The sequence below is a fragment of the Carcharhinus amblyrhynchos genome, chromosome 29, assembly GCF_965287045.1.
Source record: "Carcharhinus amblyrhynchos chromosome 29, sCarAmb.v2.hapA, whole genome shotgun sequence".
In the NCBI taxonomy this organism is placed as follows: Eukaryota; Metazoa; Chordata; class Chondrichthyes; order Carcharhiniformes; family Carcharhinidae; genus Carcharhinus; species Carcharhinus amblyrhynchos.
This window is the reverse complement of record NC_137352.1, coordinates 19,847,018-19,865,144: the sequence shown is the minus strand read 5'-3', so window position 1 is coordinate 19,865,144 and position 18,127 is coordinate 19,847,018. Positions and strand designations below refer to the sequence as shown.

Here is an 18,127-nt window from a genome sequence, read left to right as displayed (position 1 = left end):
TGTCTATGCAGAGTTTGCACATTCTCCCCATGTCTGCGTGGGTTTTCTCCAGGTGCTCTAGTTTCCTTCCACAATCCGAAAGATGTGCTGGTCAGGTGCATTGGCTCTGCTAAATTCTCCCTCAGTGTACCCGTACAGGCGCCGGGAGCGTGGTTTTCCACCGGGGATTTTCATGGTAACTTCATTGCAGTGTTGATGTAAGCCTACATGTGACACTAATAAATAAACTTCGTATCCATCCATCCATCCATCCTCCTCCTCTGGTGCCTCGTTGCCATGGTGCGGTCGCTCGGGGTAACTGCATCCCGATGACCAAGCGCGGCGGGGTCCGCGCAGGCGCACTCACCAGCCATCCTCTCGTGGTGCCCCGTTGCCATGGTACCGCGTTGCCATGGTGGCCCGTCGCCATGGTGCGGTCGCTCGGGGTAACTGCATCCCGATGACCAAGCGGCGGTGTCGGCGCAGGCGCATTCACTGGCCGGGCAGCGGCATTCAAGATGGCGGGCGTGCACTGGGCGTCGTCGGTGTTGGGACTTGTCCTCCTCCTGGCTGAGAGTAAGTACCAGCCACTGGGGGCATATACCATTTCGTAACCCCTGCACTTTTAAATCTCATGTCTGTATTTACCTGACTTGTGTGAATATATATATGTAATCTTTTAAAGCAATATGTGTGTGTGTTTTCATTTCATCTAACGGTCCTGGGAGCGATGCTACACGCTTCTCCTCCTCCGTTAGTTTTTTGTCCCTCAACAGGTTTTTTCTTTCACATCTCGGCTGTAAGTAATTCTTCTTCAACTAGAAATACTTCTTTAGGGGGAAAGATGTTCCCTCAGAGCAAATGTGGACCAAGAAGCAGTTCCATTAGTTAAGTTTTTAGTATTCTGCTGTGGGACTGAGGGGAAAGTGCTGAAAGTCGAGGTTGTGTATGTTTAGTTTCACATTTTTTTATTCTTGCTTTTCACAAAAGTAATATTTGATCCTAATCCGGCTGACGCTTATTTTTTTGGGGGGTGGGGAACGATGAACTAAACGCCAACCCGTACGTTGCCTGATTCAAGTGAGGCATTCCAAATAAGCAAGCTTGTTTCCCATCCACTATGTCATTAACTCCTGTTTTCTAAATATTGATATCGTCTTCACTTGGATGTGATCAGTCCTCACCAACACGCTCGTTTGCAGTCTCAAGATACATGCCAAATTATTCACTTCTAATCCTTTCTCTCTCTTTTCCACCCGACCCCCATCATCAGTACAAAGCCTCTAAATTCGGACACTTACTAAGTAGGCATTAGATTTCACCGGCGAAATGTTTGTTGTAATTTTTTCCCCCCCCCCATAGCGTTTAATTGTTTCTTCACTCATTCTGGATTGTTTTGGGTTGCGGGACGTGGGCCAGAACCGCATTCCTTTTAACAACTGGCTGAAGCAAGCTGGAAACAGAAGTCTTCAGTCAGAGGGCATCGTGCGGACTGAGGAACTGGGAAATGTTTCCCGAAGGTTACGACCCGAAGCGTTAACTGTTTCTTTCTCCACACCACGCTGTCTGACTTATCCTGCAGCATTTTTAGATCTTGTGGTATGCCGTTATTGAGGATCCCTGGACATGACTTTTCCCGTGAGTGAATGGACCACTCAAATATACTGCCGCATGGAACTTTTATGCAGTAACGAAACTCATAAAGTGCGCCTCAGTAAGATGGGACGCTAAACGGGAGGGAGAAAAATGGCTAACCTTCACTTGTGAAAACGCGTCCAGAGTATTTTGAGGTGGTTGGAGTTTTTAATCCAATTCTAAAATCAACTTAAATATACTGAGACATTTTTGTGGCTGTGATAATCAATTGCATTGTCCAATATTTCCAGGAGCAATTATCCCCAATTTACAGTAAGTTGTCAGCCACGTTACGGGTGTAATTACTGATCCAAATTTGAGTTCTCGTAGGGCAGCAGAGTATATAGTGTTCGACTCGTTTCTGTCTTGCTGGAACAGCAGCCTTGCTTGGGAGAGAAACATAGAAATGTTTGGGGGCAAACACAGGCATTTTGACATCTTGCAACCACTCCTTAAATGAAAAGAAGCTTTGTCATCTAAATACTTAAATTGAGCATGGGTGGTTATACAAGATGTGTATGCAGTTTGTGTATATAGTAAACCAGACTTTAAATTTATAAAATTCTGACAGGTCAGATTCAGAAAGTATGTTCCTAATGGCTAAAGAATCCAAAACTAGGGATCATAGTTTGAGGAAGTAACCCTTTTAAAACTGAGGTGAGGAGAAATTTCTTCACCCAGAGAGTGGTGAATAGGTAGAATCCACTACAACAAGGTAGGTGAGGCCAAAACGTTGTGATTTCAAGAAGAAATTACATATAGCTTTTGGGGATAAGGGGGGAAATCAGGATTTTGAATTTAATGATCATCTATAATAATGGCAATAATTGAATGGCCTGCTCCTAGTTTCTATGTTTCACTGCCCTAGATTTATAGTTAATATCAAACACACATGGTATGAGATTACATTATACGAGATAGTAGAATACTACACCAGAAAGACAATCTTCCTTTGACTATTCTGTCATTTACTATTCTCCTTTATGTCTTGTGTTCTGCTTGAGTTCAGTGTATTGTGAACATGGCATTATCATTAATCTTTTCTGTTTTGATTTTAATGTTTCTTAAACTATCCAAGTAGCCTTAAATTTTTAGTACTTTCTCCCCCTGATGGGGGAAGAGAGCACTAAACTTGAGGAAAATGAAGGCTAAACTTCTCTACCCAGTTGATAAATTTCTGCTATTTTCTTTAGGTTTTTGAGTTTTTAATTTACTGTAAATGTAGATGTGACTTGCTGTTGAGTTAGATGGGGCTTTTACTTCAAATCTACATGTCTTTTTTGTACAAAGTTAATATTATTTTCAGGTGTTGATTTTAATTTTTGATGTTCCTGTGTGTTCCTCTATTCTGCTCCATGTTCGTGGATGTTGCACAATGAATGGAGTATGACAGATTTATCTGAACTAGCACTTTGTGACTGGGACATGGCCAGCAATTTCTGTCTTTAAAGGCCCTGCCTTTTGTGGAGTTGTTTACTTGTTATCGTGATTGGTGACATTTTCTGACAGGTACTAACTACATGCATGCAGAATCAAACTAGTATAGTACCACATCAACAGACCCTTTTTTTTTATTCCCATGGCCAGCTTTATAAAAAGGGAGACAGAAAACTTTCGTACTTGCAGAAAATTAATCTTGCATGCCTTGTGTGATTGTAACTTGCATATTTGCAGGGAACGCATTGCATTAGTGGCTCAGTTACTTATTGCCTCCATTTGTGAAACCAGGGTGTAGAGCAACATGCCCACCAGGAATCTATCACATTTTGATTTTGTACATGAGTTGATGGTGGTCCTTATTTATAGATTATATGAAAAGTTGCTGGGCAGTGAGATCACCATCAAGCAGATAGATTGTCCTGCTGTCAGTAGTCTGTCTGGCACATGAGCCCATGCAGTTGCATAACGAAATTCCCAAATATTGCAGTGATGGTGCGTTTAGTTACTTTTATTTGTGTAAAATAGTAAATCTTAGTCTTTTGCTCTTGTAAAATAAGTCTTTTTTTAATCAGCTGTGCAGTGATCATTATATAAGTTCGTTTTATCAGAATCTGTCCTTGGAAAAATTAATATTTGAGCCATTGAATTACTTCACTTTTTGTAAATGAGCCACATTACCAAAGCTAAACTGTCAGTAGCTAAGAATAACCATTAGGAAATCTAAAATTCCAGGTTGAACTTAATTGGAAGTACTTTATACATTCAAACAAACAACAAAGAATTAAAAGTGGAACGTTTCCTGAATCTATTTTGCGTCAATATCTATTGTTGTAATTGAAGAAAAGCTGCACGTGAGAATATCGATTCAGACTGAAGTATGGCACTTGTATTATTTATTTTGTGTTTCTGTACCAAAGAGTAAAATGCCTGTGCTGAAAACAGTCTCTTTATATTTGCATGTATTATAATGCTCAGAAGTGTTCATTTAAAGCTGCTTCTGCATTTGCACCCGAGGGAACATGGTACCAAAATTTGAATACTTGGTATTTTGGCGTGGTGGGGAGGTGAACCTGGAAGGAACAAAATTGAACATTCACTAACTGTTTGCTGTTTTGATTTAATTATTATGTACACAGAAGTCTTTGTGACTGAAAAGATTCTTTCTTCACAGTGCGGGACGGAGTGAAATTGTGCGCAGCTTCGATATTTTACTGAGGCTAGTTATATAGCTGTTTGAGTTCGTTTTGAACAAGTCGTCTTTGTTAATAGTACAACACACTGATCATGCTGCTAACTCCTCAACAGGCCAGGTTTTGTTTTGATCAATAACAGCTTGTACAAAAGCAAGACACACAGAACTAGATGTGTACACCATCCACCTACTTTCCAAAGTGGACAATGAAAATTCATTGTGTGAGGGAACCAAGCACAACCTCATTTCATTATACAGATTCCCAGGACATATAGATCATTAGTTTTGGATGCTAATGCATCTCCAGGCATTAAACTTGCTAAATGTTTCTAGTCAGTTATGTATTATGTTTAACTTTTTTCCTGTGCAATTTAATACTAGTTCATTCTGAGGTATTGACCAGCTTTCTTATCTTTTTCATTTCTGTGAAAGGAATGCAAGAACCTTTCTGGTTAGGGAATTAATATTAGACTTTTTCAAAATTAGGCTTTAGTGAAGGAAGAAAAGTGTCTTGAGGGAAAAGAACAAGCTTCAAGAGGAAATCAGTTTGAGATCATAAGCTACAAGGCTTTAATCATCAAGAGACAAGCTAATCATGGAACCATCAAAATTAATATTTGGTTCATTAGCTAAGAAGACGTGGACAAGATTGGACTGTAATTGTTTCACTGAGAGCATTGTGACTCGAATGAAATTGATAGTGTAATTATCAGCAAAATATTGGATGATCGCTTGCGGTTGTCATTAATAAGGAATGAAGCAGGGAATGTGATGGCTCAAAATTCTAACATTAATGAAAAATTTACTTCACTTAGTGATTTCTTTGATTGTGACTTCTCAAAAGACTGGTGACTTTTAGAACACGTTTGCTAATGATATTTATTAACTTTGAACAATAGATTAACTCATGTAATCAGAACGTGTGCAATTATAGGAGCATTAACGTGGCTATATGGCTTAGTATCAGCTCCTGAAGAGGTAATGAAGTAGGGTCACAACTGGGACAAGTTTAGGGAAAATACAACTCGTTTATTTACAGGTTAAAGCTGTACAGAGGCTTGCAGCCTCGTGGTTGCGATCAGGTCCTAGATTAGAGTACAGAAACTTGCAGTTAGCGATCCCCATCTGCTCCTCAATAGGTTCCTGAATCATGTGATGCTTACTCTGCAGATTGATCCTTAAAGGGATAATCACCACAATGATGCTATATACAAATGTAACTTCCAATAGGATCCCAAAATGAGGACTAACTGAAAAAGTTTTAGTTGTATATCCATGTCTGGAGGCCCAGTTCCAATCATCTGCTCTGCTGTAGGTGCATTCATGATGTGGAGATGCTGGCGTTGGACTGGGGTAAACGCAGTCAGACTTCGTACTGTAGGTGCATTCAAGCAGCCTCATCTGACAGCAGTTAGCAAAATGACTGCTCTGCAAAACGCCACATGCCCTTGATTATTTTTTAAATTTCCTGTTGAGTTATCTTCATAGTAATTGGAGCATGCATTACTTCAGTTTGTGTTTCTGCTGTGTGCTATCATCCTCCAGAGTGATGTGCTTCAAACTGTGCCAGTACGTCTTGTAAGGTGGTAGATATACAATAGTGACATAACTGTCTGACTGAAAAATTATTCCCCTGTGTAGGGAATCTTCTTGTTTGTGCTAACATGAAATACCATTTTGGCAAGTATGAATAACAGCCTGCAACTTTTCAAAGCTTGGAAATTTTGACCTTTTAGTGTTGCCATGACAAGTGAGTATTTTGGTTCAGTTCCAAAGCTGGTCATATTGTATTTTACATTTGGCATTTGAAATAAATTATGAGCTGGGTCACATTTAATAAACTCCAAGTCATATCACTTACTCTTCAGCTATGCACTCAAATAAGATATTTTACGAATTTGTAGTTTGCTTCCAAAGTAAGATTTTTAAACCAAACTTTAATAGTGTTACAAAACAAGTCCCAATTTAATCAGTGTTTTCTTGACCTTATTCATATTATTGAACTGTAGTTCCTTTTATTTCACATTTTCCTGACTTATCCCCCCAAACTTGTAAAAGAAATCAGATTTGGTGAGTGTGACTGGACAGGTGGACATTCATTATTTGACCACTTCTGATCGATTTAACTGTAAAAGAATAAATGTTACGTCAGTTTGAAAAAAGTAATCTCAAAATAGTAAGTTGCGCATCTTTATTGGTAAATATACTTTCTTAACACTCTACATTTGCACTAATTTGTCGTAGATTTAAAAATGTAATTTTTTTCATAACTTTATTAAAATAACTAAGGGAAATGCGCAGATTGTAATTGGGAATGGAAATACGTTGTAACCTAGATGAAATTGTTTCAGTCTATTACTTGAGACATTGAAACTAAGAATGCTGCTAAGTATGACAGTAAGTCATAGTGCTGATGCAGACATAATGGGTTGATTAGCCTCCCCTGTGCCGTAACACTTCTGTGATTCTGTGAACAGTAGAGGCAGTCCATTGAGGATATGAAATGATATAGCTTATTTCCAAAATTAAATATTAAAATTAATCAGTGGGATTTCATCATATGAATTATGTTTAATTCTTAAAAGCAGGGGATTGATACTGACGATATCGAATAGTTAACCAATAAGTACCTTGAACCATGTAAAGCTACTCAGTTTTTTTATAACTACATCTGTGATCTGTGTACTAAATGGCTTTCCATTTCCTAGTGGTATATAGAATAAGAATTGTAAATGGTAAAATTCAAAATGTGTCCATCTTCACAATGTAAGAATTGTATGATGTTTATATTGGTGCCTAATGCCAAGAATGAAGTGGAAGAATATGCATCATTCAGTAAAAATTGTACCAAGTGCTAATTATTAAGAATCGCATTTTCTTTCTTTAAAAAAAGCCCATCTTAATTATACACCACATATATCTATAATTAGACAATAAATTATCTATTCAATCAGAGCTTCAGTTCAGACGATGTGTGTATTTCTAGAAACTTGTCTCTTTGGAGTTAAAAGAAAAATAATTTTAGCAGTCAACAGCACAGTTTAGTTGGAGTGGAAATCCCAGTGTGTTTGGCCCTGTTTGTCACTCATCACTTTGTACTCAAAATGGAATATTGTAGCCCTGTTTTTGGAGGCAATAGAGAAACATCCATCTATTTTGTATGGGATCATTGAAGTCCCAAGCTACGTTAAGCAGGGAAATAGCTCAGCCTGATTATTTCATCATGATATCCAGTCTCTACAACATTGGAAAGATCATGAATGGAAAAAAAAAGTCATTTTTGGTCTTTAGTTGAAATAGTGACTTTTAATTAGTACTTCAGGAAAATTTTAGGACCTTAATTTTATTAATAGGTGTGAGTTTTGTGTGAGAGTAAACAGAATATTTAATGTTCTTGAGGACTACTTCTTTGAAGAATTCATTAGAGAAGACTATGTTGACCATAATATCTACTGACCAAGACCAAATTCTAACAGTCGTTGTGAGGAAGTCAGTAAATACTAAATAAATTATGTTGGATTGGAAATCAGCTAACGTTCTCAAAGAATGCCTGGTTAATCTTAGATTGATGATTTATTCCATAATTTTACTGATTTAACAAGAGAAAAGTTCATTCTGCACAATAACCTGTGAAGTGTAGACACTGACTTCAGGGATGTTTTGATGCTGTAACATCACAAGTGAATTGTAGGAAATCATATACCATTTGTTCAATGCTGAACCTAAGATTGTGCTAATAACCCTGTTTCAGATGCAAGCTGCTTATCATTTTCTGTCCATGAGTATTAATGGCTGGGAAATAGAGAGCACTGAATTTGTGATGAATACTTCTGCACTGTCAAACATTAAAAGCAGAATAAGTTTCCATATACCTAGATATTCTGGAAATAATTGATCAAGTTTCTCATGAAAAGCTGCTGGAGAAGTTGCAATCTGGAAGTGGATAAGAGAACTGGTGGAAAAGAAACTCTGGGTGTTTGTTATTGGAATGATGAATGGAAGTAAGTCTAGTGCCTAAGGGATTAGTGTTGGAGTTCTATTTCTAATCTGTATAAATGACTGGATTCAGAAGCCTGGTGCTGATTGAATCCTAGCAATGGAAGTGAATGCAGCTACTAAATATTATAAGTAATAATGCCTGGCTTTGCAAGAAAGCTCACATCATTTCTGTTATTTCAGGATTTTTGTAGGATTGAAGCTGAAGGGAGATGAGCAGGAGAAGAGCCTTTTTCATGTTACCCCTACCCCTAAACACTGGTATTAAACATTAGCAGTTATCATTAATGTTAACCTCAACCACAACCACAGACCCTGATACGTTAATTTACTGAGGTGGAAATTCCAATTTCACAATTGCCTTTTTTTTTGCATTGCACAAAGAATGAGGGTGGATTGAGGGACACCAGTGGGCATAGATACGCTTATAGTGCAGTTCACTGACAACAGTTATTTGTATTGATACTCGGATAAGCCAGACAAACCATACATACCTATTAACATAAGTAGAAAATTCAACAGGTTTGTTTAGGCATGGATAATGTGATCATGAACAAAGTACTTTTAATTTGGCTGCTTTTGTTCTTAATTTTGCCCAACTCACATTTTCCAGATATAATAAACAATATGATTAAATTTGCAATTTTTTTTAGTGAGGATGGGATCTTATTAGTGTAGTGGCAGAACTAAAGATTGCTATCTTCACCTTTTTCTCAGGCAGTTGGCAGTGGGAAACAAAATCTTACTTAAACATCTTATTGGTATCGTGATTTCCATTTTTAACTTTCTCAGTATCTCCTCCAGTGATTTGTTTCGTTACAATTTGACAACATAGTTCACCCTGAAACTAGGGTCTTAAAACTGAGCAGAGGTTGGGATGAATATATCAGGGGCAAGTTGGCTGCGATGAATTGGAAAACTACCTTTCTAAAAAAAAAAGCAGAATCAGAAGTTATAATGGATAATAGGGAAATGGTGGATAAATTAAACAATTATTTTGTGTCTGCCTTCACAGAAGAAGATGTGGAAAATCTAAAAATACCAGAGAACCAAGGGGCAATGAGGGGAATGAAATTAGTATTAATAAAGAGTTGGTGCACATTAATTGGATTGATGATTGCTAAATCCGCTGGACCTGATGAGCTATGTGCCAGAGTTTTGAAGGAGGTGGTTGTAGAGATAGTGGACATTGACACTTCCCAACCCCTTTCCATTTAAGAAATACTCTCCCATTCTGTTTTTTTACCAAAGTGAATAACTTTATTATTTATGTTTTAGTCTGTCTGCCATTTTCTTGCCCATTCACTTAGTTTGCCCAAGTCCTCTTGAAACATCCTTGCATCCTCCTCATAACTTGCATCCCTACCTAGTTTTGTGGCATCAGCAAATTTGGAACTATTACACTTGGTCCCCACATCCAAGACAGTTGTGGCTCCAGCACTGATCCTTGTGGTACTCATGGAATCTCAGAATTTAATCACAGAATTGTTATGGCGCAGAAGAGGCCATTTGTCCATCATGTCGGCACAGGCTCAAATGAGCATTATGACTGAGTGCTTTTCTTCTGCCTTTTCCCTGTATATTCCTTGCATGTTGTTTCCATTCAAATAATCACCTAACGCCCTCTGGAATGCCTCAATTGAACCTGCCTCCACCACAGTTCCAGGCTACACGTTCCAGACCCAAAATATCCATCAGTAATAGCCTGCTGTCCTGAAAACAACTCATTTATTCTTGTGTTTCGTTATTCTTGTGTCCATTAACTAATTCTCAATTCATATTGGTATATTACCCCCAATCCCATTGTTTACTAACCACTTGTGTGGCACCTGATCAAAAGCCTTATGAAAATCCAAATATACCTCACCCACTGGTTTGCCTTTTTCTGCTACAAATAACAACCCCAAAAAAACTTCACAGCAGGTTTGTCAATGATTTTCACAGGAATGCAAAAATTAAAGCCAGCCCTGTCATTCAATACGATCATGGCTGATCTATACAACTCCTTTTCTGTACCATTTCCCTATAGCCGCCTATTTCCAAATCAATGTTTATCCACTTCCACTTAAAATACTTCTAATGACCCAGCCTCCATCACCCTTTGGGGCAGAGAATTCCAGAGATTCGCCATTCTCTGAGAAGAAATTTCTCTTCATTTCAGTTTTAAATGACCGGCCTTTTTTCTTGAAGCTATGTCCCCTTGTTTGAGATGCTCCCACTAGTGAAAAAATCTCTATCTACCCTGTCAAGCCCCCTCAGAATCTTGTACTGACATTGGTTATGGACCTATGGCATTTAAACTCCAACAATATCTGGAATTCTATCCTGTTGTGGTCACAATGCCCTAGGGGATCCTTGACCACAAGATCCTTTATTAATCTTTCTTCATTACACAAAACCATATCTAAAATAGTCCTTTCCTGGGTAGATACACAATGTACTGCTCTAAAAAGCAATCCCTGATGCATTCCATAAATTCTTCTATTCTACCCTTATCAGTTTTGTTTATTCAATCAGAATGCAGATTAAAATCTCCCATGATAATTACAGTTCCCTTCAAACATGCCCTTGATATTTCCCCACTTATGCTCTAACTTCTTGAGAGGTCACACTTTTTTTGGGGGGTGCTCTATAGACGGCTCCCATCCTTGTCTTCCTTCCCCTGCTATTCACACTTTCAATCCAAACTGATTCTACATCACTATCCACTGTCTTTATATCACAACTCAGCACTGCTCTGAAACTGTCCTTGATTGGCAATGGTGCTCCACCTGCTTTCCCCTTTGACCTGCTCTTTTGGAACATTATAACCTGGAATGTTGAGCACCCAGTCCAGATTACCCTGCAACCATGTTTCTGTAATAGCTAATACATCATATTCCTATACAAGTGCTTCATGCATTCAGATAAAGGACATTTAGCTTTGGTTTTTTTTACAGTTGTTTGCTACTCTGGATTTGTTTTGTGTTGCATTTTTTTGATAACATTTCCTGCCCAGGCCTGTTCTTTAATTTACTGTTTAACTCTTCAGCATGCTTACATCGAACCTCCTTTCTTGTTCTACCTATGTTGTTGGTGCCTACGTGGATCATGACCACTGGATCCTTCCCCTCCCTCTGCAAATTCTTCATCCTGGAGCAGATGTCTCAAGACCTGGTACTGGGCAGGCAACACAGCCTTTGAGACTCTTGGTCCTGGCTACGGAGAACAGTGTCTATTTCCTCTGAATATGCCATCTCCAAGTGTAATTACATTTTTATTTTCTCCCCCAACTTGAATGGTTCTCTGAACAGTTTGCTCATTCTTCCTACAGTCCCTTCACTCATCCACACAATGAACAAGAATCTGTTACCTGCTGAATAAGGACTAAGGACACCTCCCCCTGCAGCATCCTAAGCTCAGACTCCAACTTAAGTCTGAGCTGCAGTTCTTTGAGCATCCAACACTTACTACTGATGTGTTCATTTGGAATCACACAAGGGTCCACCAGCTCCCATGTCATTCCCACATCATTTACAAATCCTTGTTGATCTGCCCGATCATATTATTTTCCAAGTGCCTAGTTATCGCGTAGATTTCTTTTCAAAGTTTTAACATCATCTCTGCAACTAGCACCAAGCTAATTCCATGTAGTTCCTGTTTTCTCTCTTCCTCTCCTCTTGAAAGTGGGCTTATGTTTGCTACTTTCCAATCTGCAGGAACCTTTCCAGAATATATAAAAATTTGAAAATCGCCACTATCAAGTGAACTTCCCCACTTGTGATAGGGAAAGCTTCTTGAAGCAGCTGAAGTTGTTTGAATCTAAGACACTACCCTGAAGATCTCTTGCAGCAATGTCCTGGAGTTGAGGTGATTAGTCTTCAACAGCCAAACCCATCTTCCAATATGCCAGTTATAACTTTAACCAGTGAACAGCCACTGGGTCTCACTGATTTTCAGTTTTGTCAAATCCTTGACATTTGGTCAAATGCTGCGTTGTTATTGAGGGCAATCAAGATTTGTTGTTTGTATTTTAGCTGTTATGGGTACTGTAGTAGAATGCACAATTCAGAATTTTTTGTGCGTTGTTGGATTCTTAATTTTAGAGATATTTGGTTATCATAAGTTTTGAAAAAATATAATTGGAAATTGCAGTTAATTTTCAATCCTGAGATCAATAATACATGAACAACATGTCTTGAATAATTATTTGAATTTTAGAAGTCAAACTCTTTTAACCTTAATGTATGCATTTTATTGTCTTAAGCTTTACAGTAACATTTTCGGATGTGTGTCATCCTTTGAATAATTGAAGGGTCAAATGATTTAATTTGTTTCAGTGCCGGTGCAATACAGTTACTTAGGACATAATGCTGAAACCTAATATCTTACTGTTCGATGGATTCCATGATTTGAGCAGCATTTGCAGAACAATCCTGAATGTGTTAATAGCGCCGCTAATGAACATTAAGATAATCAGTTAAGCTTGTAATGTGGCTCATTTCCGTTTGCTATAGGGGTGGCATATATTCTCTGCAAACAAAGGAGATGTATTGAAACCTTGCACCTTTAATTGTATTATTCTGGAGCTTGGAAGCCCTATTGCTTTTTCCATGGTCAGCTGGAATTAACTGCCAATCGACCCTTTTTACCTATAGTATAAATCATTGTTGATCATTTGAAATTTGACATTTTTACATTTGTTCTGATCAGTGCAAGATGAAAAGCTTTGGCAACATGTCTCTCTTTTCAGCAGTGTTTAAGAATTTGTTTTGCTACTGTTTCCATTGTGCTCATTTAGCATTGTGGTAGGCTGAATTAGCATTGTGGTAGGCTGAAGTCAGCAGATTAAATAGGCATGACTGTCCATGCATAATGTTGCTGTCTTAGTTTCACTGTAACTTTGGCTGCCGATTTATTCCTCTGTCTGACTTTTTTGTTTTGAATGGATTATGCGATTAAGCTTTGATCCTCTTACTCTTCCCTTGATTAGTAATTTCTCCAATCATCACGACTATAACAAAGTGAGACCAGCTTTTTTCATTGCCACCGTATCTATTGTGACATGTAAAAGAATCAAACAAAGTTTTGTCTTCGTCCTGGTACAACCAGTTGCATTGTTCTGCATTTCTAACACTATACAAGCATGATGGACATGAAATATGATTCTCTTTAGTTTTAGAAGTTTTAATTTGAAAGGTACCTTCAAACCATGTCACCAACAGAAACATTGTCAAGGGCACAAGCAGCATATATTGACCATTCAAGAGCTAATGGGGACCAAGTTGAACCAAATCGCACCCATTTATTCAGCATTGTGGCCACAAGGCTCTGAGTGCAGGCCGCGATGGATGTGCAGAGCACCACCTTGGTGAACAACTACTGGCAACATGCAGAGTGGCAAGATTATGCCTGGGAGGAGTGTGTGGTATTGATGTGAAGTCACCACTGCCATTTTGAAGTCCTGATTGCTGCCAAATTGCTATCTTAACCTGGCCTAGCTGAACACAGCATAAATGGTGTGAAAGATTGCCCCCGCCATAAAATTTAAAAGGATCATAAAGTACTTGTTGGATTATTTCTTCTGGCTGATGGTGCAACTTGTATCTGTTTTTAGAGGGTCCCTAAATTCTGAAGTTTGAATATTCTACAGGGGATTTGGCTGGTCTTGCGGCACATTTTTCATAAAGTATTCTTGATTGCAAAGAAGTTGATTGCAGACATGGGGAACTGAAACTGACCAAGGAAAGAGAGAGCAATGAAATACATGATGATCTGTTAGAAAGAGGAAGAAATGGAAATGTGCAAGAGAGGGCAACTATGGCATGGGTGAGCTCTGGCTGAAAGTGTTTATATGATCATGTTATTCATGAACAGCACCAATCCCTCCCCAACCACACCTTTTCATTCACCTAGTATCCCACTCCCTGCATATTTAAATCCAGTTCTATAAATTCTTTTATGTATGCACGATTAAACTAATTATGCTTGTGTGGTTCCTTAATGCCTGACGCTTGGTGCCCTTTCCCGGTGCTTCTATGAGATGATTCCCCAAGATATGGAAGATTGCTAACTCTCAATTGAGAAGACAGCTGGTAGCTTTTAAGGACAATATTGAGCAGTTCTGGTCCAAGAAGTCCAAAATTCATATTGCATCATGTTAGTCTGAGTTCAGTCTGGGCTGACTGGCTGGTGGACAAAAGCAAGAGCCTATGTGGAATGGCAAGGATGGGAACAGGACTTGTCCCATCTGAGAGATTACAGCAAGTTGCTGTTCTTTGGAGCCACTGACACTTCCAGCAACACTGGGGGTATATTAGAAAACTGCATGCTCTAGAAGCTACCAGAGAAGTGGTCTGTTGAGCCAAGATGACAACCTCCCCCTACCTCCTATACTTCCATTTGTAGTCTGATAAAGCAGCTCTGCTGAAGTTGTTTGAGCTGGAAACTGTGACTTTGACCATCAGATGTTATTGTGGGAGGGTTCCACCGATTTTGCTGATGGAGGTGCCCACCTATTCCCATATCAAACTTCAGGTTTCAATGCTCCTTGACGTTGTGTGCAGACTCTCCGGTTCTGTAAACATTTTGTTGTCATCTAGTTGCCCTCTGCAGTCTGTTCTCATCTGACTCCTGTCCAGTAGATTCAGTATGAGGTCACCCCTACCGTGAATCCAAATCTTGCATCACTTCTCCTCCCTGCCCTCCCCTTTACTCCCTGTGTCTGATGTCTCGCTACATACAAATTCCTCCTGTAATCGTAATCCACTTAGTATGTACAATATCAGTATGTGAGCTAATGACTGCAAGTGTAGCATTGAGTGCTATTTCTTCACCTTCACTGTCATCTGATAAAGGTTTCAGCTTGGTTATCTGAAATGAAAAAGGGACATAGGTTGGGCTTTGATCAAGAGGTGGTATGGGGGTGAAGTTGAAAGGAATTACTGGATGAACGAGAGATGGAGAAAGGGCGATTTAAATAGAGAGATTCTTGCCATTGATCATTTCAGCATGGCCTCTTTGGCCCAGAGTTCTTAAATATGTTCCCACAAAGAAATGGAGTGGGACTATAAATTGAGACCTCGTTGATGTTAAAGATCACAGTAGGATAAGACAAAAGAGAGCTTGTCAAATGCTCAATACTGCGGAAAACCTTGCGTGTTAAAAGGGAAATTAAAAAGGAAATTAGGAAAGCAATGAATCAATATCAAAAAATCAAAGGAAACTCAGTGTTTTGCTAAGAGTAAGATAAAGGAAGAGTATAGTCTGTTATGTGTGTGCGTGTAGGCAAAAGACATTGGCATGGTTCTTAAAGAATATTTTGCATCTCGTTACAAAAGAGAAGGACTAAGTAGGCATTGTAGTTAAGACAAAGGAATGTGAATTATTGGATGGGATAAACATAGTGAGGAAGGAAATATCAAGATGTTTAGCATCCTTGATTAAATCTATCCCAGATTCCCAAGAGAAGAAATAGTAGAACTTAGGCCGTCATTTTCCAATCCCCTCTGGCTACAGGCGAGGTGCTCAAGGAATTGTGGTGAAATCATTGTTTAAAAGAGGGGAAGAGAACCTGAGTAATTACAGTCTGAATGGTCTAAACCCTCCGGATTTGGAGACAGAATAAATGACCATTTAGATACAGATTATTCAGCCGTTAACAGATGGTTGTGTCTGAATTTATCTCAAATAAATAAAAGGAGGGGGCCAGTGAGGGTTTGTGTTTCATGTAGTTTGTGGATTTTAGGCTTTTGACGAAGTCCCACAATTAACTGGCCAGAAAATCAAAAACTCATAGGTTCCAAGGGAAAGTGGCAACTTTGATCCAAAATTGACTTAATAACATGAAGCAAAGGTTGACAAGTGTCTTTGTGACTAGGAAGCTATTTCCAGTGGAATTCTGCAGGGTACTACTGGGTCTCATAAGAACATAAGAAATAGGAGCAGAAGTAGGCCATTTAGCCCTTCGAGCCTGCCCTGCCATTCAATAAGATCATGGCTGATCTGAAGTGGATCAGTTCCGTTTTCCCACTTTCTCCCCATAACCCTTAATTCCCTTGTCTATCAAAAACTTATCTACCCGTGACTTTAAGTATATTTAGCGAGGTAGCCTCCACCACTTCAACGGGCAGAGAATTCCAGAGATTCACCACCCTTTGAGTGAAGAAGTTCCTCCACAACTCTGATCTAAACTGCCCCCCCCCACCCTTATTTTGAGGCCGTGCCCTCTCCTCTAGTCCTCTAGTCTCTTGTGTTTCATGTTATATAATTGATGATTTAGACTTAAATGTAGGGGAAATAATTGAGAAGTTTGTAGATGATATGAAAACCGGTTATGTGATAGCGTGGAAGAAAACTGTAGACTGCAAGATGATATCAATTAAATGATTAGGCGGGCAGAAAATTGGCAAATGGAATTTAATCTGAAGTGTGAGGTAATACAAATGGTGTAGACAAACAAGGCAAGAGAAAGCACAGTAGCGGGTCAGTTCTTGAGAAATAAAGAGAAACATTGAGACTAGTGCATATTCTTGAGGTAGAAGGACAACTGAAAAAGGATACTGTCCTAAGTTGGCTGAGGCCTGGAGTATAAAAACTGGGCGATTATGTTGAAACCGTATCAGATACGAGTGCTACATACATTGCAGGAAGGGTGTCATTGCACTAGAGAGTTCAGAGGAGATTTATGACGGTATTGCAAGGAATGGAAAATGTTAGCTCTGGAAAGAGTGCCCGGATTGTTTTCTTTGGCACAGAGAAGGCTGAGGGGGATTTAATTGAGATAAATAACATATAGTACAGATAGATGGACCTATTTCTGTTAGGATAGAAGTCAATAACCAGGAACATAGATTTAAAGTAATTGGTAAAAGAATTTGAAGAATTCTTACAACAGTCCTCTGGGTGAGATACACCATTTGAATTTAAGAGTTGAATACTAATTGACGTTATTGGTAGATGGGCGATGGTGTCATGAATTAAACCATGGATGATACTAGTGGTGTACTTGGAGTATGCCAGTCTGTTAAATCATTAAACTTTCTCTTGCCCTACATCCATGTTCCTCAAGCTATACTTCTGATTTCTTCCCACTATCTGATAATAAAATGGCTTGCGGACCTCCTGCCCCAATGTGGATGCAGAATATCCTACTTTCTTTCTACGTTTGCAATGCAGCTTCCAGAGCATTGTCAGAAAACCCTGGTGCTGCTGCTCTCGGGTTGAGCCATTTTGGCAAAATTCTTAATCTACTTCCTGACCCCTTCCAGCAGCTGCAATGTACCTCCTTTTAAGAGGTGTAAGATCCCTTCAATACTTTGGTCACGCACTGGTGGAGACTGACTTTTTATGTTCAAGGTAAAATGATGAATTTTGTAACATGTTGCTGTGTTAAATTCTCATACTTCCAGTACAGAAGAAAGGCCGTGTTTATGACCTATGACAGGAGCAAATTTGACAGCAGGAACAAGTCAAAATGGAGAGATTGCTTCAGGAAACAGCTGGTAATATTTGTAGTAATGGCTTCTGCCTGTTCAACAGAATTGCAGACAGCAGGATAGTTGAAGAGCAAGAACTGCAGAATTGTCCTTTAGTTGACCTGCTTATCCTTGCACAGTACTAGCAGTTGTCCATATGAAAATGCTATCAGCTATAGGCTTTACCATGTTCAAAAGTGACTTTTGTAAAACCTGCTCTCTGATGAAGGCCACAATTTCTGAACATTCTTGACAACGTTATTGATTTTGTGAACCATGACCATTTCACATCTTCCTTTGATTTCCCTTTAAGTGGAGCTAACCTTTGATTCAATATTAATTTTACTGTTCCAGTTCCACTCAGTTGCACAGTGTTCGATATAGTTAAAATGTAATTGTATAAAATATCCCAAAGTACCTTTATGCAGGC

The 18,127-nt window shown here is 39.0% G+C and overlaps 1 protein-coding gene across 1 annotated transcript in view; it reads left to right on the top strand.

Annotated features, from left to right (window-relative positions):
- Nucleotides 1-489: 489 nt before the first annotated feature.
- The window catches only part of jam3b (junctional adhesion molecule 3b), a 55,540-nt gene continuing 37,902 nt past the window's right edge, over nt 490-18,127 (top strand). Inside the window, exon 1 of the mRNA XM_080214594.1 lies at nt 490-555. Within this exon, the coding sequence (XP_080070720.1) occupies nt 498-555 (58 nt within the window). The 5' untranslated portion in view covers nt 490-497. The remainder of the gene's footprint in view (nt 556-18,127) is intronic.